At 35.1% G+C, this 27,592-nt stretch overlaps 1 protein-coding gene across 3 annotated transcripts in view; it reads right to left on the bottom strand.

Moving 5' to 3' along the window:
- Positions 1 to 27,592, bottom strand: part of LOC145676131 (uncharacterized) — a 997,262-nt gene that overhangs the window by 95,148 nt on the left and 874,522 nt on the right. For all 3 annotated transcript variants that reach the window (XR_014129303.1, XM_081747034.1, XM_081747035.1), the window contains exons 12-13: positions 4,905 to 4,996; positions 3,173 to 3,234 (exon numbers count right to left, since the gene is read on the bottom strand). Coding sequence is in view for 2 of the 3 variants with exons in the window: in XM_081747034.1 (XP_081603160.1) it covers positions 3,173 to 3,234; positions 4,905 to 4,996 (154 nt within the window). In the remaining variant the exon portion in view is untranslated. The remainder of the gene's footprint in view (positions 1 to 3,172; positions 3,235 to 4,904; positions 4,997 to 27,592) is intronic.

Genomic DNA, 27,592 nt, shown 5'->3' with positions numbered 1-27,592 from the left:
AAAAAGTTAGAATGACTTAGGTTCAACAATAGAAGAGGCTATTTTAAACGTGTTATTAGAAAATTTCAAAAGTAGAAATTTCTTTCCTAATATAGTATGTATGTTATACAATAAAACAATGAGTTATGTTTAAAATAATTTGTTTATACGTATATTGTTTGATTATCTGAATAGTTTATGTTACATCTATAGAGTTTATACTTAATGTACGTTATTAATATACTTATATATATAATTTATGCTTCATAGTGTTCATTTAATTGGAACTATGATTATGTAATTGACAAAAAACAAAAGTAAATTATTGCACAATATTTAGCTACACATCATTTTGCTGCGTTTTCAGGTAACTAAAGAAGTCAATATGTTTCTATGACCTTCCTGACGATGATATATCTCTTAAGTGATGAGCAAATTAAAACATGAACCATCCAAAAATTAGCAATAAGATATTCATGTTTTGTGTCCCAGCAGCAGTCTTTTCTTACTATAAGAAAAATTTTAATATAGTAAAATTAAAACATGCTGCAACAGGAAAATGGAGGAGGAATGATGGTTTCCAAACAAAATCCTTTTCAAATAGTAATTCAATTATAGAAATGACTTGTTAACACGATAATTATGCTTAATTTCTTTCAAGACACTAAATTTAAATTTTAAAAAGAAAATATGTTTTCATACAATGAAATTATGCGTAATGTAATTAAAACAGAAAGTCAAAATTTAAATATGAATTGCAATAAGATGAATGATAATTGCTTTAAAGATGAATGAATTATTTGACGAAAGTTTATTAAGTTCTTTAGTAGAATATTTATTAATTATAATCGATCTTTTTTGCAATACTGTGGAAGAAACATAAATTATCAAAAATATCAATACGTCGTACTCAGAAGTTATAGTATCTACTCACTGATAGTCTTAATATTTATGAATTCGTATGAAATATCTAATTATTTAATGGTGCTAATCACAACTGAAGGAGTTAAAACTATTCTTGGTTTCCATTCAACATTGAAGGGAGATTAATTCTGTCATAAATTATGCATGTTTGTTTTCTTTAATACATAAAAACGTGCAAAAGTTCATAAATTACGATAAATTATTTTTTCATACTTTAAGACTATAAAAAGATATGAAAATTAATTAAATTTATTTAATAGAGTTAAGACGTATTTTTAAATTTAAGACGTTACTTATAATTGAAAACAGTGAGAAAGAACATGTAGTCATAGTAGAGAAAATATAGATGGAGAAGTAGTATAATATTTTGTATAAAAATAATAAAATAAATGTTCTCAATACTTAACATTCATTATGGATAAAGTAATTCCAAAATAATTAGTTACACACATTGTTTTATATTTAGAATCTACACTTTCATATGAGTCATCCATTTCTAAACGGCATCTTGTCCAAGAAAATTCGATTTTGAGATATAGGCACCATTGGATCAATTGTATTCGTAGCTTTCATATGATATATGCTTTATAGTTTCCAAAAAATCTGATATGCGGTGCAAATTATGCTCAAATGTGGGAAATGTCATTGTCCACGTCCAACAAACCAAAATGGTGGAGGAAAATCTTTAAATTTACAGAAACAAACGGATTCTTGTCCTTTAGACATCTGTAGTGTGTAAATAAACACAATTTCAAAGGGGCTCTTGTCCACAAGTCACAGCTAGATTCAGATAAGTTAAAATTTTACTGTTTTCTAATAACACAGTTGGTTCTAAATGACAGTATGTTTATTCGTAATAGTTGGTAACTTTTTTATTGTTGTTAATGTCTGAATAAAATATGTTTTCAACGATCAGTTTCAAGACAAAATGGCTTCGTACAGTTCCAAAAGGTATCTTGTCCTTTAAACCGTTACCAAAACGACGCTTGTCAAAATTACTTTTTAATATTTCCTTTAAACTATTGCATAGTTTTTGATCAAATTTCTAACAAGCATTTACTTGCCCCTAATCAATAATTCTGCAAAAAAAAAAAAAAAAAAAAAGCACATATTAGTAAAAATTTGAAGCTCCAGAAAGTTTTTTTTTTTTTTTTTTTTTTTTTTTTACGATTTCTGGAAAACTTTGGTAGACAAGATGCCGTTTAGAAATGGACGACTCATATAAAGCTTCAACATTTATACAAAATACAAGAAACTCCGTTCAAACAGATAGCTTCTATGAACTCACATTGGATATATGTATATACGATATTTACAACAAACAAAAACAATTTTCCTATAATTTGGTTTTAGTCCTATGATTTTGCTATGTTAAAAAAAAAACTACCATCACAAAAAGAGCACGCAAGAGACTAGACTACGCTCGTTGAAGTCATGCGCACATGCAATTATAGAGACATGCAGGAAACAGAGATATTAATTTAAGTGAAATAAGTGTAAATTAATACATATTTAATAATCAATCAATTTATCTTTTAAATTTTAATTAAATTAACTGTATATATATATTTTTTTTAAAAAAAGAAAATGTAATTTTAATTATTTATCAAACATAAATTATTAATAACTAATTACTATGGTTCATGCATTTTTAAAACGCTATTTTAAAAAAAGTTTATAATTAACTATTGCATTAAGAAATTGTTAAATTGATTTAAATAGAGTGTAATGTTAATTAAATTTAATATTTTATATTTTTTGCTATGATTGAATTTGTATACAAATTAATATTGTGCAAACTGGGTAAAATAGAATAAACCAAGTAAGCATATCTAACAAGAAATTATATTTTGTATACGGAATATGATTAAACGTGCAACTTATGATTAATGTAATCTTTTACAACTTTCAAGCCAAGAGCATAATTTTTGCACAATGCAAAAAAAGTGGCAAATTATCAAGACACGCGTGGCGAAATTTGCAAAATTCAATTTCATTCTCAAAAAATTTTGTTTGAAAACAAAGAGAAAATTACATGTACTGCTCTCGTTTTTGTGTGCGAAATTCAAAATGCTTTTTGATTTGCCAAAATGCTTTGATTGCTTTCGAAAAGAAAACTTTATAACATACAAAATGAGGGATGGAGGGAGTGCAAAACAACTTTTGAGTTTTATGCACATGAGCGAGAAGCACAATGATACAAACACACACAACACACACACGTTTTTACGTCACAGTGCAAGCAGATCAGATCACACGCATGTTATACCGGAGTTTTGGGTAACTTCCTGCGGGTTGGCGACGAAGGACTCTTGTCGGTATCCACAGGTTCTGAAAAGACAAAAAAAAAAAGCTATAATCTATTATCATAGATTAAACTACCTAACAGAGCGATCTTAAAATATGAAACTAACTGCAAAACTGTTTAGATTGTGTTCTCAAAGAGGCCCCATCACGGCGAAATTAAAATACCGCTAATTTTACAGTAATTATGTGATATTTTCAAATAGATTAAAGATAATCGAAAAGTGAAACAAGAGCTTGCTAGACAACATTATTTTACATGAGATACAGTTATCACGACCCACTTACATGCTTTCGATTTCCAGCCATTTAGAAAATCGGCATTTATTTTCGCGCTTAGAAATGGCTGCAAACGGAAAGCTACTAGGTGACTCGTGATAATGGTACCTCATGCGAAATAATATTGTCTAGGGCGCTCTTGCTCCACATTTCGATTATCTTTTATCTATTTGAAGATATCACATAATCACTGTTAAATTAGCGGTATTTTAATTAAGTAGTGATGAGGCCTCTTAAGGAATAATGACGCATGAAAATATCGCGATTTGGAAAGGGTAATATTGTAACGACTACTCTGCATCCTTACATAATATTTGTGTCATATGATATTTTCATTAGTTACTTTGTATTAACTTCTTGCAAAATTAATTGTTGTTGAATTTGTATAAATTAACTTTACTTCAGCAACTGCAGAATATTTAAATCTCTTGTTCTTAAACATATTGGATATTTGGTAGATTCCATTAGAATAGCTTATTCTAATCACCACACTAATTACGTACTTCGGTATGTATACTTCATTACGTCCAACAATTAACCCCTTACCGCATGCCGTGTCATATGTGGCACATACCCTTTTTTCACTTTAGCTTTTTTGTGATTTATTAAAGGCACTAAATGACTGTTTTGTCTGCTGTGTGAGATATTGACGTGTATGAATAAGAGATATTGGTGATATCTGGCATGTTCTTTGTGAAAGTATGTCATATAAGGCACTTACTTATTTCTCGTCGGAATTAAGTGAAAAATCTAAAATTCAAGTTTTAATTCATTTTTCAAGTTCCCATATGAGGACTTCCAATACTATTTTTTTTTTCGCTAAAAGAAAAAAAAATCTTGCAGAAAGAGGTTAAGAATGATCCCATTTTGTTTAATAACAAAAAGTGCAATAGCTACTTTCTGTATGGCTATTACACTGTGAAACTTAAAATTATGAACAGTGTGGGTTTTGATAGTAAGAGAGATACGTAGTTTCGGGTACTAGAACCACATACTGTACCTCTGGTTTTAGTAAGATCTTGAATATGAGTGACACTGTTGAAACAATTATCACCTTAAATTTGGACAGTGTGTATCTATTTTGATTACGGTCCAATTTTAGGATTTTAAAGTTGAGGGTGTGAAGAAGATTGAAAAAATTGGAAGTTAGTAAAATAATGTTGAAACCTACATTATTAATCACCTATTGATGGTCTATGAGTTTAGTGAAATCATATTTTTTAAAAAAATAAAAAGAAATAACTTGTATTTTTTATAAATGATTCAGTTTCAGTTAATTTGATATTGTTCCTTATCTTGCAAACCCAGAGATTTTACGTACTTGCGCTACACTTCTTTCAACTTTGATTTTCAGTTTTATCGACTTCAGTTGTAAAACACAGTATAAATCATACAATTAATGTGAAGTTGTTCCTCACCTTGCAAACCCAGAGACTCTACTTGTGCTACACTGCTTTTTCGTCGCTCAGTTATCAAGGCACTTGGATCGTCTAGCAGGTCACTAGCTCTCCTGAAAAATAATTAGCACATAAAATGTAGCATAGTCAACTACTTCTTTTATTTATTGCCGAAAATGCAACACGAATACTACGTTATTAGTGAAGAATCTGTATCATCTAAATTTGACAAATACCTAATATTTCAATTATTGATATACGCAAGATACGATATTATATAACATACAAATGTATAATATACAACAATCAACATTTTAAATATAAGACTTATCGAAACGATTTCAGGACTAAATGACTTAATATTCAAACAGTGAAGTTGAAACACATAGTCAGTTTAGTCATGTAATAAGTATTGTGAATATATATATGTTCTTGAAAGAGATTCCGTAATACACCCTGAGGTAAGGCTTCACATAGCAATACAATGAGGACAAGTGGAATAATTGAAGCAGAATTGATGCGGAATTGATAGAGACTTAAGATTATTTTTTTCCACATCCTTCATATTAGCTAAATCTGTCGCTATGCGATTTCTTTATTTCCTAGTGCTTAAAGAGAAATCGAATCAAGATAATTAATTAATTCAAAAGGGTATGACAGATTGCTGAGAAGTATCAGAGAAGAGGAAGATAGCAGAGAGGACTACTTTCACAAGACAAGAAATTAGTCTGTATATTTAACACATTAAAAACAAACAAACAAACAAACAAACAAACAAACAAACAAAAAAGAACAGTATTGGAACTATTCTTACCAAAGATATTTTCTGGACCAAAATGAGTATACTATGTAGCAAGAGCATATTCACCATATATGGGACTTCATGAGGATGTTTTTATAACATTAGTAATCAAATAAATAAAATGTTAGTTCTGGAATCATACATAAATCTTCTGTTTCCCAAGACTAACAGGTTGGTATTTGGAATTAATTGACAACTGAGTCGTATTTTGTATAGTTTTGGAGCTGTTCAAAAATCAAGCGTTCTTAAAAATTTAGATTATGTATTTTCAATTTTATGAAGATATTTGATATAACCGGATTTCGTATTCGGGAAGACTATACATAAAAATAGGAATAGGAACGACAAAATATCAAACATGTAGCTTTTTAAAGTTTGCTAAAGCTAAAATGTAAATGCTTAGTATAAGATGTATTTTATTCATAATTTCATATCTTATTTCCGTCAGAGCTTGCGCCCACTTACTCACACTTCACGCCCGTCTGGTTGGGAACCACTGTTCTAAAGTGAAAGTAATACAATGAAACCTCCCTTAACGGACAACTCTCAATAACGGACACCTCTATAATACGGACAGATTTTTTGTCCTTGCAAAAATATATGTTCTCTTACGGAAAAACCCTCTTTTTTACGGACTCTCTCAGATACGGACGCGGACAGTCCTTCCCCCCAAACATTTCAATAACCTCTTCATAATGGACATTAATTATTATTGGTTCTGCGATATATACAGTAGACAAAAAAGTCTTTTCCCCACAATTGTATCTATCATGAGTCTAGACCTGATGAACCATCAAACAGAACCGCTTTAAGCTGAACTTGAAATTCTTTTTTTCTTTCTGCCCGCAATAAACTGTTTTCTGGTGGAAATCCTAGAAAACCTTCAATAAGCAATAACACTCATGCAGCGTCAGTCGTATGGCCAAGAATTCTATGCGAAAGATCTTCCTTTCCCTAACAAATTTAATCCTTTTTCCTCTGGGGCTTCCATTTTTCCCGACAATTTCATATATAACAAAACAAACAATGTTTCCTCTCTTACTTTTGGAAAAGCAACAACTTTCTTTTACTTATGATACTGGAACAAGTCTGGGTTGGAATTTTCTCGGTTTCCTTTTTCTCTTTCTCTAAGAGGTTATTCTTTGTGATTGGGGCTAGGTCAATAAACATATGGACTCCCAATAACTTGCCTTTTTATCCATTCCGCTAACGAAGATAGCGCGCCAGTACAAACAAACACATAGACACAGACACACATATGTTTCTTCCGTTACCATACTGAGGATTTTCAGAGGACACTTACTAATGAGTTTCATGAGTGATCATGCCTTTTTTTCGCTAAACAAAAGAGTTTAGCCAGTTGCAGTATACGAATATATTAACATATCCCCCAGAAATAATATTATTTATCAGAAATGAATTTCTCCTTCATCCCTCTCAGTGATTCTAATACGTACTAAATATAGAATTTTCATATTGAATTTTACGTATTTACGCTCATATAAAATGTATTTTTTGTGTATTACTGTATACAATTACTGTTGTGAGAAATTAAATTTCTGTAACCTCTCAGTAACGGACAAAAATCCATGTCGCATTGGTGTCCGTGATTCAGAGGTTTCACTGTATTTCCAATTTATGTTGATGTCAATGCTCATTCCTTCTATGTTATAAGTAAGCATCATTCTCATTCCTAGGATATATATATATATTTCGCAGTTGGTTTAACTGTACTTTGCAATACAACTAACTTTTGGCGATATAAGCAATCAACAGCCTCGTACCATATACTTTATTTTAACGCTTCACTAAAGCATTGTAATTGAGCTATCATTGCGTAACAAGCTCTATCTAAATTGTACCAATAGAACATAGCTCAATTTCCATCTAAATATGCCCATAATATATTTTAATTTGTTTAATTCACACAAAAATACACATGTAAAAGTATCAGCATTCTTGAAATGAAATGTTTGTTTTTAGTTTAACGTTCCACGATTATGTCTTTAGGCTAAAGGAAACGGAAAATTAATGAAAGTAAGTGATAATTTAAATTACATTTTTTGTACTCTTAAATCGGGAATCGAACCTTTAACCACGTGCGCCACAGGCACATGCGGTAACTACTAGAGCAGCGGTGAGGGCTCATATGATATTTATTTTTCTAAAAATCTTCCATTTGATATAAGCAATCCGAACATTTACATAAAATATACATATAAACGACAATGTATAACCAAAATTTTCGCAATATACGGTACGAAGATCAATTGGTAATACAATGTTTTGTAATATATATTTTTCTTAATAGCTCACCGAGATTTACTTTCTTGGACATCCCTCAAACATAAATGAGTAAGAAAACATAAAATTTAATTTACTACTAAACATACATAAACTTGTTGAACACAGTACTGAACGTTTGAATTTCATTTATCACTTAATGTATACTAGAATGAAATAAGTAATAATAATTTATTTTACACTACAGGTAATAAGGAATGAAGTAATGAAAGACGTTTCAAGTATCAAAATTAACATTCAGTATATTGTTTGTCATATTTGGAGAGAACGATCCACTAAAATTTTACTGTATTTTCTACAAATACAGGGCTTTGTCGTGGTTATGTCACCCTGTCTGGATCCCGCATTCTGTAATGTACTGCCAGGTTCCATGGTAGAAAACTGCGAATTGAACCTAGGAAGTTATTCCTGAATAAAATCCGAAGTTCAATACTACTACTACTACTACTACTACTACTACTACTACTACTACTACTACTACTACTACTATTATTATTATTATTATTATTATTATTATTATTATTATTATTATTATTATTATTATTATTATTATTATTATTGATTTAACCTCTTTCCAATACCTATCATCCCTGGACAGGACTACTTTTAATTTAGTGATCAACAGAGGAAACAGAGAGCCAGACGTGACCAAAATGGGAGGTATATACTAAAAAACTCTCTATAAATGATATAACTTTTACCAAAGGGCAATAGACACATTTACTATTAAAAAGGAAAAATAAATCCGTATTGGGAGAGTAAAAGTCTAGACATGTTCTTTTATTTAGACAAAATTATTTCATTGTGATATTCTCAAAACTTCCTCCCTCTAGAACAAATACAGTGAAACCTCTGAATAACGGACACCAATGCGACATGGATTTTTGTCCGTTACTGAGAGGTGTCCGCTACAGAGAGGTTGCAGAAATTTAGTTTCTCACAACGGTAATTGTATGCAGTAATACACAGAAAATACATTTTATATAAGGGTAAATACGTAAAATTCAATATGAAAATTCTATATTTAGTACGTATTAGAATCACTGAGAGGGATGAAGGAGAAATTCATTTCTGATAAATAATATTATTTCTGGGAGATGTGTTAATACATTCGTATACTGCAACCGGCTAAACTTTTTGTTTAGCGAAAAAAAAGCATGCTTTTTCCTCTACAAGGGTAATAAAACTCATTAGCAAGTGTTCTCTGAAAATCCTCAGTACGGTAACGGAAGAAACATATGTGTGTATATGTGTGTCTCTGTCTATGTGTTTGTTTGTACTGCCGCGGTATCTTCGTTAGTGGAATGGATAAAAAGGCAAGTTATTGGGAGTGCATATGTTTATTGACCTAGCCCCAATCACAAAGAATATCCTCTTAGAGAAAGTGAAAAAGGGAGCCTGGAAAATTCCAACCCAGACTTGTTCCAGTATCATAAGTAAAAGAAAGTTGTTTTTTCCAAAAGTAAGAGAGGAAACATTGATATTGTAAAACAAACAATGTTTGTTTTGTTATCTATGAAGTTGTCGGGGAAAATGCAAGCCCCAAAGGAAAAAAGGATTCAATTTGTTAGGGAAAGGAAGATCTTTCGCATAGAATTCCTGGTCATACGACTAGCGTTGCATGAGTGTTTTTGCTTATTGAAGGTTTTCTAGGATTTCCACCAGAAAACAGTTTATTGCAGGCAGAAAAAAAAAAAAAAAAAAGAATTTCAAGTTCAGCTTCAAGCTGCTCTGTTTGATGGTTCACCAGGTCTAGACTCATGATAGATACACTTATGGGGAAAAGAGTTTTCTGTGTACTGTAATATATCGCAGAACCGAGAATAATTTCTGTCCGTTATGAAGAGGTTATTGAAATGTTTGGGGGGAGGGGGGATGGACTGTCCGCGTCCGTAGCTGAGAGTGTCCGTAAAAAAGGAGGTTTCACTGTTATATATATATATATATATATATATATATATATATATATATATGAGTATGGGCATAGAATATGTGTTTATATATGCATACTCAACGAACTTTAAAAGCTCCTTACTGAATTCTTTATGTCTATGTGTGTCTGTGTCTGTTATTTGCGAATTTGTCAATTTTGAACCTTCAATTCGAAAGAGCATCAGAAACTATCTGAGAAAGTGTTGGAATTTTTCGCATCACTCTTATCGTTCCCGAAATATTGGCCAAAAAAGTTTCGATTTCGGGAGATTTAAGGAGCCATATCTCGGAAATCGTAAGTTACAGAGAGATCATATTGGTGTTGATCAATATCTAAGAGGATGGTGCACATTTTGGTACAAAAATAGTAACGGGTGGCCACTGGTCAACTGGCCATCGTTTCCCAGATATTGGCCGGAAGTTTCGGATTTCGGGAGATTTAAGGAGCCATATATTGGGAACCGTGGATCATACAGAGATGATATTAGTGTTGATCAATATCTAAGAGAATGGTGAATGTTTTGGTACCAATAGTAACCGGTAGCTACTGGCCAACCGTTCCTCAGATATTGGCTAAAAACGCCCGGATTCCGGGAGATTTAAGTAGCCATATCTCGGGAACCGTAAGACATAGATGATATTTTGCGAATTTTTCAATTTTGAGCCCTTCATTTCGAGCGTATGTCTTCGTAAAACAACATATCGTAGAACGTTTTAACAGAATTCTTAAACAAAACATGTGGAAAAAATTTAGTACTCAAGGAAATTATAAATGGATAGATATATTACAAGAATTGTTTAATAAATATAATAATAAAGTACATAGAACAATTGGTATAAAAGCCTGTAGAAGTTAATAAGAAAAATTAATTCTTTTTAAGTTCGTTCTGGCAATGCTCTTGGAGCATTTTTAAATGGTTTATCTCTGAAATGTCTAAACTTAATATGATCTATTTGGTTGAAATATCAAGAAAATCACATTGAATAATTTAATTTGAAGGTTTAGAAGTTACACAAGCAAAAAAAAAAAAAAAAGTTTTCCTCTACTTTTGTATTTCGCCCATTCAATATACGTATATATATATATATATATATATATTTACATCAGCTAATGCTTGTGGCAACAAATACTATTCGAAGCTTTCTTGCACCCACTGGAAAACGTGAAGTATATTAATATTTATTTGCATATATTGTTATTGTAGACTGTTCCCATAATGCCCACCGACTTCGATTTTACAAAATTTGAGAAATAAATTTCACTTTTTATTTAGTGGTCAATTTGAAGGCATTTTGTTATACTACCATTAAGAAACCCATATACATCATATTACGAATCAATCATTATGGAACAATCTCATGTGTGACACGCAGCAGTGGTACCAATCTTTGAAAGTTTCATTTACAACTTTTTTTCTTTTTTCTTTTTAAACTGATTTTGTGAGTAATGGTGCATTCAGTATAAAGGTACAACAAGATATTCTCTCTCTCTCTTTCTCTCTCCCTGTGTGTGTGTGTGTGTGTGTGTGTGTGTGTGTGTGTGTGTGTGTGTGCGTGTGTGTGTGTGTGTGTTTGTTTCTAGTTCCGGCGTAAGCGTGTGGATACTACCAGGTATACTTTCGTGTGTACAAATGCTAGTGTGTGTGTGTGGCGCGGGTATATGAACTATTAATTGGGATCGCGTAGTGGAACTTATCAATATTAGTACGTACATACAAACGGCTGTTACTTCACACGATAACTTTGGACGAATGCGAATTTTTAAATTCTGCTTTTTGCAATAAATAAGTAGAGTGATTCCTCTCGAGGGAGTTCCCCTAAATGGTAGCCCCTACCATGTCCAATTGAATCACAAATTGCCGCAATCGTTTGTACATTGTTTGTACAGAAATGTACAGGCCAAACTTTCGTTTGTACACTATTAGGGGCGCCGCCAGAACGAAAACAAATTGGGGCTGTTTAACTGGTAGCCCCCCACCAACATGTTCTATTCAATCACTAATTATCGCAATCGTTTGTACTTCGTTTGTGCAGAAATGTGCAGGCGAAATTTTCGTTTGTACACAATTAGGGGCGCCGCCAGAACAGAAAAAAATGGGGGCTGTCTAACTGGTAGCCCCCCACCATGTCCAATTGAATCACAAATTGTCGCAATTGTTTGTACTTCGTTTGTACAGAAATGTGCAGGCGAAATGTATGTTCGCACGCAATTAGGGGCGCCGCCAGAACGAAAAAAATTGGGGGCTGTCTAAGTGGTAGCCCCCGACCATGTCCTATTCAATCACAAATTGTCGCAATCGTTTGTACTTCGTTTGTACAGAAATGTGCACCTGAAATTTTCGTTTGTACATAATTAAGGGCGCCGCCAGAACAGAAAAAAATGGGGGCTGTCTAAGTGGTAGCCCCCACCATGTCCAATTCAATCACAAGTTGTCGCATTCGTTTGTGCATCGTTTGTACAGAAATGTGCAGGCGAAATGTTTGTTTGAACAAACTTAGGGGCGCCGCCAGAACGAAAACAAAATGGGGAACTGTCTGAGTGGTAGCTCCCCCCACGATGTCCAATTGAATCACAAAGTATCGCAATCGTTTGTACATTGTTTGTACAGAAATGTGCAGGCCAAATTTTCGTTTGTACACTATTAGGGGCGGCGCCAGAACGAAAACAAAGTGGGGCTGTCTCAATGGTAGCCCCCCACCAACATGTTCTATTCAATCACAAATTATAGCAATCGTTTGTACTTCGTTTGTACAGAAACGTGAAGCGAAATTTTTGTTTGTACATAATTAGGGGCGCCGCCAGAACAGAAAAAATTGGGAGCTGTCTAAGTGGTAGCCCCCCCTCCCACCATGTCCAATTGAATCACAAATTGTCGCAATTGTTTGTACTTCATTTGTACAGAAATGTGCAGGCGAAATGTATGTTCGCACGCAATTAGGGGCGCCGCCAGAACAAAAAAATTGGGGGCTGTCTAAGTGGTAGTCCCCGACCATCTCCTATTCAATCACAAATTGTCGCAATCGTTTGTACTTCGTTTGTACAGAAATGTGCACCCGAAATTTTCGTTTGTACATAATTAAGGGCGCCGCCAGAACAGAAAAAAAAATGGGGGCTGTCTAAGTGGTAGCCCCCCACCATGTCCAATTCAATCACAAGTTGTCGCATTCGTTTGTGCATCGTTTGTACAGAAATGTGCAGGCGAAATGTTTGTTTGAACAAACTTAGGGGCGCCGCCAGGGCGAAAACAAAGTGAGGGGCTGTCTAAGTGGTAGCCCACCCCATCATGTCCAATTGAATCACAAATTGTCACAATCGTTTGTACTTCATTTGTACAGAAATGTGCAGGCAAAATGTATGTTCGTACACAATTAGGGGCGCCGCTAGAAGGAAAACAAAGTGGGGGACTCTCTAACTGCTAGCCCCCCACCAACATGTTCTATTCAATCACAAATTATCGCAATCGTTTCTACTTCGTGTGTACAGAAATGTGCAGGCAAAAGTTTCGTTTGTACACAATTAGGGGTGCCGCCAGAACAGAAGAAAGGGGGCTGTCTAAGTGGTAGCCCCCCCACCATGTCCAATTCAATCACAAATTATCGCAATCGTTTGTACTTCGTTTGTACAGAAACGGGCAGGCGAAATGTTTGTTTGTTCACAATTAGGGGCGCCGCCAGAACGAAAAGAAAGTGGGGCTGTCTAAGTGGTAGCCCCCGACCATGTCCAATTCAATCACAAATTGTCGCAATCGTTTGTACGTCGTTTTTACAGAAATGTTCAGGCAAAATTTTCGTTTGTACACAATTAGGGGCGCCGCCAGAACGAAAACAAACTGGGGGCTCTCTAAGTGGTAGCTTCCCACCAACATGTCCAATTGAATCACAAATTTTCGTAATCGTTTGTACATCGTTTGTACAGAAATATGCATGCGTAATTTTTGTTTGTACACAATTAATGGCATCCATCCTAACGATGATGGAATTAAATGTTTTTTTGTTTTTTTTATATTTATATTTATACTTACAATCATTATTGCTGAGTTAGTTTATCACTCCTCGGCTCTTATTATTAAACTTATTCATTATTTCTTACGTGAACTGAATCCTTATGAGAAAAATTTATTTTTTTCTTTCTATCTTGCGCAGAAACCGTTATTCTCATCTCGTACAGGAAATTGATAAGTGGAAGATATAACAAATTCACAAAGTAGACTGTTAAAGGGAAAATTATAACACAGTATTTTGTTTTATTTGATCATCTTCATTAAATTCATTTTGCAGAAACTATAGAATGCATGGTGAAGTATTTTGGTGCATTCAGCATTCTGATTTACGAGTAGAGTTGCTAACTGGCCGGTATTTGCTGTGATTTTGATTAAGGCCGTGACCGGTACAAACTTCTTATTAGACCCCTTCTGACCGGTATTTTGGAATCTGCAATCCAGAATATAACATTGAACATCGAAATTTTTCAACAGTGCCTTTACAAACACAAATTTTCGTTGTATTATACATTATCGATATTTTTTTAATGTATGGCAGTTTTTTTTATTTATTTAATATAACAAATTTGATAACACTTATATTTTATTGTAAAAGAATTTTATTCATTTATTGAGAGTAGAAAATGACTTTTTAAAGCAATTTCCTTTGTTTGAAGTGAAGAGTAAATTTCATTTTATGAATCAACTATTGTTACATAAAGATTAATATCCAGTATTATTCATCTGTTTCGATAATTTTAAACAAGTGGCAATTGCTGGTAAATACAATAACGATCAATACAGTCTTCAGTTTCTCATTTGTACAGAGAATTTTGAGGGTGTGCCGGTAATTTTGTTTTCCTGAGTTGGCAACCTATTTACGAGGTTTTGTTTCAACTCTGCTACGTAGTGGCTCCGTACTGACACTCCGCATGCAAATAAGTATGTAAGGCTACCATACGCCCCGGTTTCTTAAAATTTGTCCCGGTGTGCAGAAATTTTCCTTCTTGTCCTGTTTTTTTCTTTATTATTATTATTAATTACATATCAAAATTTCTGAAAATATAATAAAATCGACTTATTCCTTTTGCTTTTAATTCCGACAATACTATAGGAACAATTTCATTCTAATCTTTATTATTATTGCAATCGCTGCTTCCCCGTATATAACAGGCAATGTTTAAATCCTCCTAAGTAGCACTCTTATCACTAAAAGTAAGAATGTATACCCCGAGGTGGCAACAAATTCTTGTGACGTTGCAGACCAGCCCCGAAAACACATTTTTTTTTCTGCTTCAGAAAAACAATTATGCAAATTGCTTTCTTTTAGTTCGCATTTTAGGTTAACAAAAATAAATCAGCCTATTGAAATTTTGAAACAACTTCATAAATCTGGATATTTTTCTTTATAGACATGTAGAGCATATAAAGGTGGTATGCGTAATAATATTGAAAATATAATTTTTGCCTAAATATTGTATGTTCACTGATTGCGTTTATATTGTATAACAGCTTCTAGCTTCTATAATAATGTTTAGCACTGTTGATTAAGTATGGACAGTGGCGTATTTACGATTTTGTTTCGGGAGGGGCTTTGCTAACTTCCGGGGGTGCTTTGCCTGAAAATATGAAAATTCTGCAAGATATTTCATATACTTTACTATAGTAAGTAAGATTTCGGTGGGAGGCTTGAGCCCGGAAGCCCTCCCCCTAAATACGCCACTGAGTATGGACTATATTAATACATTACTTTAAGTTGTATAACTAGTGCGATACTGTAGTAAAATTCGAAAGATAAAATTAATACAAAATGCAATATTTACTATTAATTTGTAAGACGTCCCGTTTTTTCTGTTTTCAAAAAGTATGGTAGCCTTAAAGTATGCTAAACCATACAAAATAAATTGTACTGTAAATAGTACCCCTCTGATAGTGCTCTCAAACGGGTCGGGTTACGGGTCGGGTCAGTCGGGTTAGCTCGTGTCGGGTCACTCGGGTCGGGTCGTCACATTCTTCACTTATTTTCTATACGGAATACTATAAAGAGCTTTGTTGTAGAATTCAATTCGAAGTTGGTGTATGAATGATAAATGTGACTAATTGAAGGTGAAATAGTAATAAAATTTTAATTTTACCCTATATTAACTAATTGGTATTGTAATTAATATTACTACTGACTTTTTTCCTTTCTGCGTTTCTATGTCAAGTTAAATGTCACATTAAGTGAAATTGAAAGGAAATATCTAGTTAACGTCCCACGTTATGCACCAACGCTAAGAGAGACAGTGATGATGAGAAATAATTGAAGTGGTTGAATGAAGAAAGTGGGAGGAAATGGGAGAACACCGAGAAAACCCATGCACATGGGGTTTGTTCACCAGAAAACTTACTTGGTACGAGCTGGAATCAATACCCATGGACCTTCGGGTCAAACATCTGCCTTTGGGCAGGACACATTATTATTATTATTATTATTATTATTATTATTATTATTATTATTATTATTATTATTATTATTATTATTATTATTATTATTATTATTACTTTAAGAGTGCCCAAGAAAGTTCCGCCGCCTTTTCACCAACACCTTCGAACATTGGTATGTAACCTAAGACGTACCTGGAATATCAAAAATCGTCTCCATCAGCCTCGACGACCTTCTGAAAACGTTCTGGAAGGCCATGGATTCCATCGCAGTCGAACTTGGTGGGAAGTGAAGTGAAGAAGGTATCAAGTGCATATTGAACCTCTACTAGCAATTTGAATTGGCGTTCTCTAATGTGATTGCCCAAGGAATGGAACAGGTGATAATCGGACGGTACAATGTCCGTGGAGTATGGCGGATCCAATAGTGTTTTCCATCCAAGGCGTAGAATGATGTACTGGGTCATTTTAGCCACGTGGGGCTTAGCGTTGCCTTGTAACAAGAGGACCCCTTTGCGATTCAGAATTGCTGGATCCAGACAGTACACAGTTGCATTGATGATCTGACCAGCTGGTAGCAGTTCCCGATGGACGATGCCTCGAGCAGTCCACAAAATGCACAGGAGAACCTTATTCTGGCGTAGTGCTGGCTTGGGCTGTTTTTGAACCGGTTCATGGGATGCTAACCAACAATGACGGCGCCGTGGAGCTTCGTACAGGACCCACTTCCCATCACATGTCAACACCCTGTCCAGAAATTGCTCCTTCCTCAGACGAGACACCAAAGAAACACAGGTGTCTGCTCGCGTTGCTTTCTGGCTCCAAGTCAAATCATGTAGGACCTATAAACCCAACTTGCAGTGCTTCCCAAGTTGATGGTGGTGGTGCCGAATGGTTTCTCCACTTACACTGAAATGTAGTACCAGTTCCTCACATGTCTGTCTTCGCCTCAATTGCTGCCTGAAGATCTTTATTTTGAACATCTGTTTGTCTTCCGGCACGTGGTGCGTCTTCGAGTGTTTCGTCACCGTCCTTAAACCGTCATACCACTGCACTCTCCGCGTAGTCACGACACCCTCACCAAAGGTCTGTCATATCTTCCGCCCCGCGGAGCAGCAATTTGAACTCGTACAGCAAACAAGCCCTTATGACGCTCTGTGAAGGCCCCATGTTCACTCAGTCCTTACGCACGTTCACGGTGTATCTGAACAGCCACAACCAAGTAGTATGTTGGATATACTTACTAGTGTTGCTCACGAGACCTGGTTTGGGGCATTCTCGTTTCGAAAATGTGTCGTGAAGGTAGTCTCGTCTGGAAAAGTGCATATGTTTCTATTGAAAGAGCTCTGTCTCATCTCGTACCCTTTCATGAAAATTCTGTCTCGTCTCGTCTCGTCCAACAACTGACCTTCACCTTATATCCATTCGCATTCAACTCACGGTGTGAAGGCAAATTGAACACAGACCTCCACAAAGAGACAGAACTTTCTTGGTCACCTTCAAATATTATTATTATTATTATTATTATTATTATTATTATTATTATTATTATTATTATTATTATATTATTATTATTATTATTATTATTATTATTGCTGGGGTAGTGATTTGACTTTCTCCGCAATAATTGCTAATTTTATATAACGTTGCAAATATCTTCTAGATAAATTAATCAAGAAAAAATAAAAGGTAATTCCCTACAGAATGATATTTCAGTGCAATTAGTTCCTTATGATTCTATCAGACAGCAACTTTGTTTTTAAATAGAAAAATCGGAATGTTAACGTGATGAAATTGTTGTTTGTTACACAGCAAAAAATATTAAAAGAAGTTCTATATACATTCCTTACTAGAAAATAATGTTGTCTTCAGAACTTTTATTCTTTTAGCCTTCAGAACTTGTCTTCAGAACTCAGTCAAATTTTATTTTGACTTTCGAACTTGATTGCCTAAATTTTAACCTTGGAAATTTGGATGTGGAGTAAAATAAAGAAGGTTAGCAGGGTAGAGAGGAAAACGAATTAGGAAATGCTGAAAAAATGCAAGAGACGAGAGCAATATTAGACGATATAAGGAAGCGAAAAATGGACGGATCACAAGTTTTGATCTTGCTAAGGGATTGCATTCTGAGGGATGTAGTAAAGGGAGTGATATCAGGAGAGCGAGAGTGTGTAAGAAGGTTAGAATTGATAGATTGTAATAAGGAGGGTGGTACTTTATGTTGGGTTGCGAGGCAGATATTAGCGGGAAATCGCAAAAATGGAAGCTTCTTACCTAGTTCACGGAAACTGGCCTGTTTATTAATGGGAGAACACTGAGGAGGAGGAGGAGGATAATTATACTACAAGTAAAAAAAGCCGAAACAATGGTTTATGCATAAGAATTGGTCAGCATTTTTTTCTGGTGGCAGTTTTGTAAAGTTCTAGCTCTCTCAAACTGGTTAGATTGTAAGGTCAAGTCACTCGGGTCGGTTGTCGGGTTAAGTCACCTCGGGTTGGTTCACTCGGGTCACTTTGGGTCGGGCCAATCGGGTCAGCTCGGGTCGTGTTGTCGGGTCGGGTCAGTCAATTTGGGTCACGGGTGGGGTCGGGTCGGTCTTCAACACATATAATTTCCACGAAAATTACAATATACCACGGTTTATACCTCATTGGACTTCCAATAAAACATTTTCAATGATGTGTACACCATGTCACCATTTTTGTATGAGGGAATGTCTAGAGGGATTTTGTGGGAATTTGATAGAGTGTAGATTCCTGTGTGTGTGTGTGTGTGTGTGTGTCTGTGTGTGTGTGTGTGTATGTATGTGTGTGATACCTTACAGGATACAAGATGTCGAGGAAGTGTGTAAATAAACCGGACAATTTCTGTTATGTATGTGGGGAGCTGATATTTAAATCACAACGTCGATGTTTTACTCCACTTGTGAGGAAGTGTTATCAGTTATATTTTGGTTGCTGTGTAGGAGACCAGGATAAGAACTGGGTTCCTCACTACATTTGTTGTACTTGCGTGAAACGTCTGACTGGGTGGGAAAATGGTGGACGAAACATGAACTTCGCAGTACCGATGATCTGGAGGGAACCAAAAGATCATTCTTCAGACTGCTACTTTTGTATGACACAGATAAAAGAAATAAGCAGTAAATCTAACCACACAGTACAGTACCCTAATTTGCATCAGCAATTAGGCCAGTTCCACACAGTGCAGAATTACCTGTACCGGTACCTCCTCCTCATCTTACGGAAAATGAGGATTACGTACTTGAGGCAACTATTGAAGTTTCAAATGAAGATGATGATCCTACTTATGTAGGAAGCACATCTACATTGGATTCCCATCTGATAACTCCGGGTGAACTAAATGACCTCATACGGGATTTAAAACTCTCCAATACACAGACAGAACTTCTTGATTCTAAACTTAAGGCTGGAATCTGCTCCATCGTGACACTAAAGTGTGTATTTTTCGAAACCTTCATACAGAGTTTCAAAACTACTAATCTCAAGAAAATGATTTAGTGTATTGTAATAACGTCTGTGCTGTGATGGATAGGCTTGGACATGCACATATAAGTACAGAGTGGAGATTGCTTATTGACTCATCCAAAACTAGTTTTAAGGCTGTCCTTTTGCACAATAGCAACAAATTTCCTTCAGTGCCTTTGGCTTATGCAACTAATATGAAGGAAACCTATGAAAACATCGAAATAGTGTTAGAAAAAATTCAGTATGAGAAATACAAGTGGACCGTTTGCTGAGATTTACAAGTCATTTCTTTGTTAATGGGTTTGCAGCTTGGTTATACGAAATATTGTTGTTTCCTCTGCGAATGGGACAGCAGGAACAAAGCGGAACATTACATCAAGAAGGAATGGCCAACGCATGTATTAACTCCTGGACAGAAGAATGCTGTTTATTCCTCACTGGTGAGCCCTGATTAGATAATTCTACCTCCTCTTCACATAAAGTTGGGGCTCTTCAAAAACTTTGTTAGGGCAATGGACAAAAGTAATGCAGGATCTTGTTACCTCAAGGAAAAAATTCCTCCGGTTAGTGACGCTAGGGATTTTTGTAGACCCCCAAATAAGATGTTTGATTCGTGACCAAAAATTTGAGGATCTCTTAACTCTGGTTGAGAAAGCAGCTTGGTGTCCATTTAAATGTTTAACAGAGAATTTTTTAGGAAACAAGAAAGCCCCAAATTACCGTGAAATTGTGAGTGATTTCCGGCAATCATTCAATGAAATGGGTTGCAACATGTCCCTTAAAGTTCACTTTCTAGACTCCCACCTGCATTTCTTTCCTGAAAAGCTTGGTGCTGTTAGTGATGAGTATGGGGAACATTTTCATCAGGACATTTCCTCCATGGAGAAGAGGTACCAGTGACAGTGTAGTTCAAAAATGCTAGCTGATTACTGTTGGACACTTAAAAGAGATGTTCCAGAAACCAAACACAGAAGAAAGTCGACAACTAAAACACATTAGTTGAGGTAAGTAAGTGTCCATTTATTAAGAAGATACCACTCACTTCTTTTGTATTATTTATTAAGTAGATATAAAATGGTGACACGGTGTATACATCATTGAAAATATGTTTTATTTTAAATCCAATAAGATATAAACCATGCTTATATTGTAATTTTCGTGGAAGTTATATGTGATTTTATCTGCACTAATGAATATTGTAAAATGAACAGTACACATAGCATATTTTTTATATAAATATGTTTATTTCTCTAGATAGAATAATGCTATTCTTATGAAACTTAGAGGGCTTACTAAGGATAAATCAGGCTAACATACAATATAATTTGTGCGTTTATATACCTAAGGTACCCAAGCTACAAGTATGAAAATGGTTTTAAAAAAAGAAAAAAAGAAAAAGAAAAGAAATTTGAGGGGAAATTTTCCGAAAACACCTCTGTCACGGGAAAACTGAGGGTGATGGAGAAAAATTGATTGCAGATTCGAATTCTACGTGAAAAGTTCTATTAGAATCAGGCATTTTCTTCCGTGATGGAGAAAAATTGATTGCAGATTCGAATTCTACGTGAAAAGTTCTATTAGAATCAGGCCAGAGAAAAAGAATTTTTTTTCAACTAGTGCAATAGGAACCATTTTCAAACTCATCAACCGTTATTCAAACCGGTTAATGTTGATCGCAGATATTAAAAATACTCACATCCGTATATTATTTAATACAAACGAAAATTTTACCTGCACATTTCTGCACAAACTATGTATAAACGATCGCGACAATTTGTGAACATGGTGGGGCTAGCACTTAGACAACTCCCCTTTTTTTTCGTTCTGTCCACGCATCTGATAGCTTAGAAAAAAAAAATTTCGCCTGCGCATTACTGCTCAAACGATGTGCAAACAATTGAGATAATTTTCTTTTGAATCGGACGTAGGGAGGTGCTACCAATTAGGTAGCCTATACTTTGTTATCGTTTTAGCGCGCCCGCAATTGTGTACAAACGAAAATTTCGCCTGCAAATTTCTGTACAAAACCGTAACAAACAAGTGCGACAGTTTGTGGTTGAATTCGACATGGTGGGAGGCCTATCAATTAGAGAGCCCATAGTTTGTTATCGTTTTGGGGGGGGGGGAACATTTATGTACAAACGAAAATTTCAGCTGCACATTTATGTACAAAGGCGTACAAAGAAGTGCGACAGTTTGTGGTTGAATTGAACATGGTGGGACGGCTAAAATTTAGACAGCCCCCCACTTTGTTTTCGTTCTGTCGGCGACCCTAATTGTGTACAAACGAAAATCTCGCCTGCACATTTCTTTATAACTATATTCAAACGATTGCGACAATTTGTGATTCAATTGCACATGGTGGGAGGGCTACCATTTAGACAGCCCCCCACTGTTTTCGTTCTGAGGTCGCCCCTAATTGTGTACAAACGAAAATTTCGCCTGCATATTTCTGTACAAACGATGTACAAACGATTGCGACAATTTGTGATTGAATTGAACATGGTGATTGGGCTATCACTTAGAAAGCCCCCCAGTTTGTTTTCGCCCTGGCGGCGCCCCTAATTATGTACAAACAAAAATTTTGCATAAACATTTCTGTACAAACGATGTAGAAACGATTGCGACAATTTGTGATTGAATTGGACATGGTGGGGGGCTATCACTTAAACAGCCCCCCACTTTGTTTTCGTTCTGGCGGCGCCCTTAGTTATGTACAAACAATAATTTAGCCTGCACATTTCTGTACAAACGATATAGAAACGATTGTGACAATTTGTGATTGAATTGGAAATGGGGGGGCTACCATTGAGACAGCCCTCACATTGTTCTCGTTCTGGCGGCGCCCTTAATAGTGTACAAACGAAAATTTGACCTGCACATTTCTGTACAAACAATGTACAAACGATTGCGATACTTTGTGATTCAATTGGACATCGTGGGGGGAGCTACCACTCAGACAGCTCCCCCCTTTGTTTTCATTCTGGCGGCGCCCCTAAGTTTGTTCAAACAAACATTTCGCCTGCACATTTCTGTACAAACGATGTAGAAACGATTGCGACAATTTGTGATTGAATTGGACATGGTGGGGGGCTATCACTTAAACAGCCCCCCACTTTGTTTTCGTTCTGGCGGCGCCCTTAGTTATGTACAAACAATAATTTAGCCTGCACATTTCTGTACAAACGATATAGAAACGATTGTGACAATTTGTGATTGAATTGGAAATGGGGGGGGGCTACCATTGAGACAGCCCTCACATTGTTTTCGTTCTGGCGGCGCCCTTAATAGTGTACAAACGAAAATTTGACCTGCACATTTCTGTACAAACAATGTACAAACGATTGCGATACTTTGTGATTCAATTGGACATCGTGGGGGGAGCTACCACTCAGACAGCTCCCCCCTTTGTTTTCATTCTGGCGGCGCCCCTAAGTTTGTTCAAACAAACATTTCGCCTGCACATTTCTGTACAAACGATGCACAAACGAATGCGACAACTTGTGATTGAATTGGACATGGTGGAGGGCTACCACTTAGACAGCCCCCATTTTTTCTGTTCTGGCGGCGCCCTTAATTATGTACAAACGAAAATTTCGGGTGCACATTTCTGTACAAACGAAGTACAAACGATTGCGACAATTTGTGATTGAATAGGACATGGTCGGGGGCTACCACTTAGACAGCCCCCAATTTTTTTCGTTCTGGCGGCGCCCCTAATTCCGTGCGAACATACATTTCGCCTTCACATTTCTGTACAAACGAAGTACAAACAATTGCGACAATTTGTGATTCAACTGGACATGGTGGGAGGGGCTACCACTTAGGCATCCCCGACTTTGTTTCCGTTCTGGCGGCGCCCCTAATTGTGTACAAACGAAAATTTAGCCTTCACATTTCTGTAGCAACGATGTAGGAACGATTGTGACAATTTGTCATTGAATTGGACATGGTGGGGGTATCACTTAGACAGCCCCACTTTGTTTTCGTTCTGGCGGCGCCCGTAATTGTGTAAAAGAAAATTTTCGCCTTCACATTTCTGTAGAACCGATGTACAAATGATTGCGACAATTTGTGCTTGAATAGGACATGTTGGTGGGGGGCTACCATTTAGACAGCCCCCACTTTGTTTTCGTTCTGACGGCGCCCCTAATTGTGTACAAACGAAAATTTCGCCTTCACATTTCTGTAGAAACGATGTACAAATGATTGCGACAATTTGTGCTTGAATAGGACATATTGGTGGGGGGCTACCATTTAGACAGCCCCCACTTTGTTTTCGTTCTGACGGCGCCCCTAATTGTGTACAAACGAAAAGTTCGCCTTCACATTTCTGTAGAAACGATGTACAAATGATTGCGACAATTTGTGCTTGAATAGGACATGTTGATGGGGGGCTACTATTTAGACAGCCCCCACTTTGTTTTCGTTCTGACGGCGCCCCTAATTGTGTACAAACGAAAATTTCGCCTGCACATTTGTGTACAAACGATTGAGACCATTTCTGATTGAGTCTGATAAGGGGGGGGGGCTGTCTAAATGGACGTCTCCTTTTCACCTCTACTGTAATTAAATTCTTCCTCGAGAAAATCTGTAATCAACACTGTCAGTAGCTATGTCCTCGACTAATATACCTTAACATGTACAGCTTTATTTTCGTATATTTTTCAACAGTTAACCAATTTAAAACTATCGCAAACAAGAATATGTAGTCAACTTCTTAAATACTTCGCTCGCCGAAACACGTTCAGCGCGTGCAACAAGCAAAAACAACATGTTTGGCGTCTCACAAATGGAAAAGGGGGAAAAAAAGAGAAGGAAAAGCAGCACGGCAGTGCCTTATCGCAGTCAGAGCTGACAACATAGTTTCGGTCGTCACTAACGCGAATAGACCTACTAGCGGTGTACAAGAGTTATACAGTTACAATATACGTTGTGCCACAGTAGCGCTACAGGCGGAATGTGCACGAACTACAAATGAATATGTTCCCTTACAAGCATCAGTCACTGTTGCACCCTCTTTACATTCTACACATCCTTTTTTCTCCCACTTTTTGACCTTGACAAGCAGAAGTACCAGGCTTTCCGAGTTCACAACCATAAACTGTTTGTGTACAGAGTACGTTTTCAGTTCTTCGAACGACTGTGCGCGCGAAGAACAAGGGTGATGATCGGGCTACCGTATTCGGAAGTCAGAAACACCCGGTTGCAATAATAAATGTAAAATACAAATATAGAGCCTTGACAATGCCGTGAGGATGAATATATATATATATATATATATATATATATATATATATATATATATTACTTGTCAGTTTTAAATTGACACTTCACTACACTGAACTGTCTACTTTTAAATTGATATTTCCATCTGGCCTTTTTCCCATTTTCTGCTGTCCATTTTCCTTTCGATTCTCAATATTAAGTAGTCTCAAAGTGTCAATTTCAATTTTAGATGTTTCTTTTTCTACTTTAAATACTACTGTCACTTCCCTGAATAGTGAGATAGAAATGAATCCCATATCTCATGCTTGCAATAAACAATTCAAAAGATTTTCTTAGTGTTTAATGAAAAGACACACACCAATTAAAAGACATTGAGCTGAACAAAATGGTGTGGGTTAATGTAAATCCGTATGCGTACTCTTCTAGAGAATTAACAGAAACAATTGTTTCTTTGTAAACTTAATAAAATTATGCTAAAATAGATTATTTATTTACTTATGCACCACAGTTTTTTATTCTAGAATGTTTATTTATGTACTGTAGTTTTTATTCTAGAATATATTATTTATTTATTTATGTACTAGGCCCGATAGCTTTTATTCTACAATAGATTATTTATTTATTTATGTACTTAGTTTACATTAAGCTTTTCACAACGATACTAACAAGAAGACAGTATACAGTATGATTAATGATATGTAGACCAAAATTATGATTAGTTCTTAAACTTTAACTTCTTTTATTTCACTATGTTATTCACTTAAGGTTATTTTTCTTGGGTAGTTTTCCAGAAAATCTAGAAAAATGAACTGTATGGCATTTAAAAGTATGTCGTTCGTTGCCAATTTCATGCAATTGATAGTTTTTTTTATTTTAGAATAGGTTATGTATTTATTTATGTACTGTAGTTTTTATTCTAGAATATATTATTTATTTATTTATTTATGTACTATAGTTTTCAACGAACTTAAATAGTTCGTTACTGAATTCTCTCTTTATGTGTGTGTGTGTGTGTCTTCTCTCTCTTATTTACGATTTTTTTTTCAATTTTGAGCCTTCCATTCGATAGTGCATAAAAAAAACTATCTGAAAAGTGATGGAATTTTTTGCGTCATTCTTACCGTTCCCGAGATATTGGCCAAAAAATGGCCGATTTCCGGAGATTTAAGAAACCATATCTCGGGAATCGTAAGTTATAGGAAGATGATATTGGTGTTGATCAACACCTAAGAGGATGGTGAATATTTTGGTACCAAATAATAACCGGTGGCCACTGATTAATTTGACCACTCAGATATTGGCCAAAAAGTTCGAATCCCGGGAGATTTAAGGAGCCATATCTTGGGAATCGTAAGTCATAGAGAGATGATATTTTGTAAATTTTTGCGAGAAAGAGAAGAAGGTGTGGATGAAAAGATTTACTTTTACTTGTAGAAAAAAAATCACAGTTGTTCTTCCCGCTCCATCTCTCCATTCTTTTTAAGGTCGTTCTGGTAATGCTCTTGAAGCATTTTCAACTTGTTTTATTCTAGAATAGAATATTTATTAATTTATTGATTTACGTACTATAGCTTTTATTATAGAATGGATTATTTATTTATGTACTATAGTTTTTATTTTAGGATAGACTATTTATTTATTTATTTATGTACTATAGTTTTTATTTTAGGATAGACTATTTATTTATTTATTTATGTACTATAATTTTTATTCTAGAATAGATTATATATTTATTTATGTACTATAGTTTTAATTCTAGAATATATTATTTATTTATTTATTTATTTATTTATTTATTTATGTACTATAGTTTTTATTCTAGAATAGATTATTTATTGAAGATTTATTTTGGCTAACGATTTGTGTTTTCATCTAATTGTGAAGAGCTAACCGAAAATAGAAGAAAATATATACACGACTCCACGAAGAGAAAGAAACAAAAATATATTGTACGAATTTCAATTGATAGGAGATACTAAGAATAATAGTAATATACTTGTGACATATTCTCTCCCATCGCATTGTTTCTGGCTATACCTATGCAACGAACTTCAATGCCATTGGATAAACATTTTTAGTGAAAGATAAACTTTATAGTGGGTAACTACACATACAAGAACTGAAAAAAGAGTGAGCAATAACGATATTTATAAGAAATTATCGAGAGTTCTATGTTATACAGCTAAACGTAACTATAATGAACATGTTTCAACGTAAGAATTGCTACAGTTTGCGTTAGTCATTCTAAAAGATTTATTGTTTTGTTTTCACGATATCGCACAATACACCAGTGATGTCAACCTATGGGAACAATCCCATTGTGTGGGATTTTTGACATTATTTTTTTTTGAATGAGGATAAAGGGAATTTTTCGTGAAAATTGGTACCTTATATGGGATTTTTCATATATTTATTTTATCGACGCCAAGTAAACTCTCTATGAGCGTTAAGTACCCTAATAACGATTGAAATCAGTGCTAATTGTTAAATTTTGTTATTGGAAAGTGCGTGTTACTGTGAAAGTTATTTAAGCAGAAACTAGTAAATCTT

This window comes from Thermobia domestica, chromosome 18 (genome assembly GCF_964235325.1).
Source record: "Thermobia domestica chromosome 18, izTheDome1.hap1.1, whole genome shotgun sequence".
Lineage (NCBI taxonomy): Eukaryota > Metazoa > Arthropoda > Insecta > Zygentoma > Lepismatidae > Thermobia > Thermobia domestica.
Note: the sequence above shows the minus strand (reverse complement) of the source record. Positions and strands in the feature narration are given on the sequence as shown.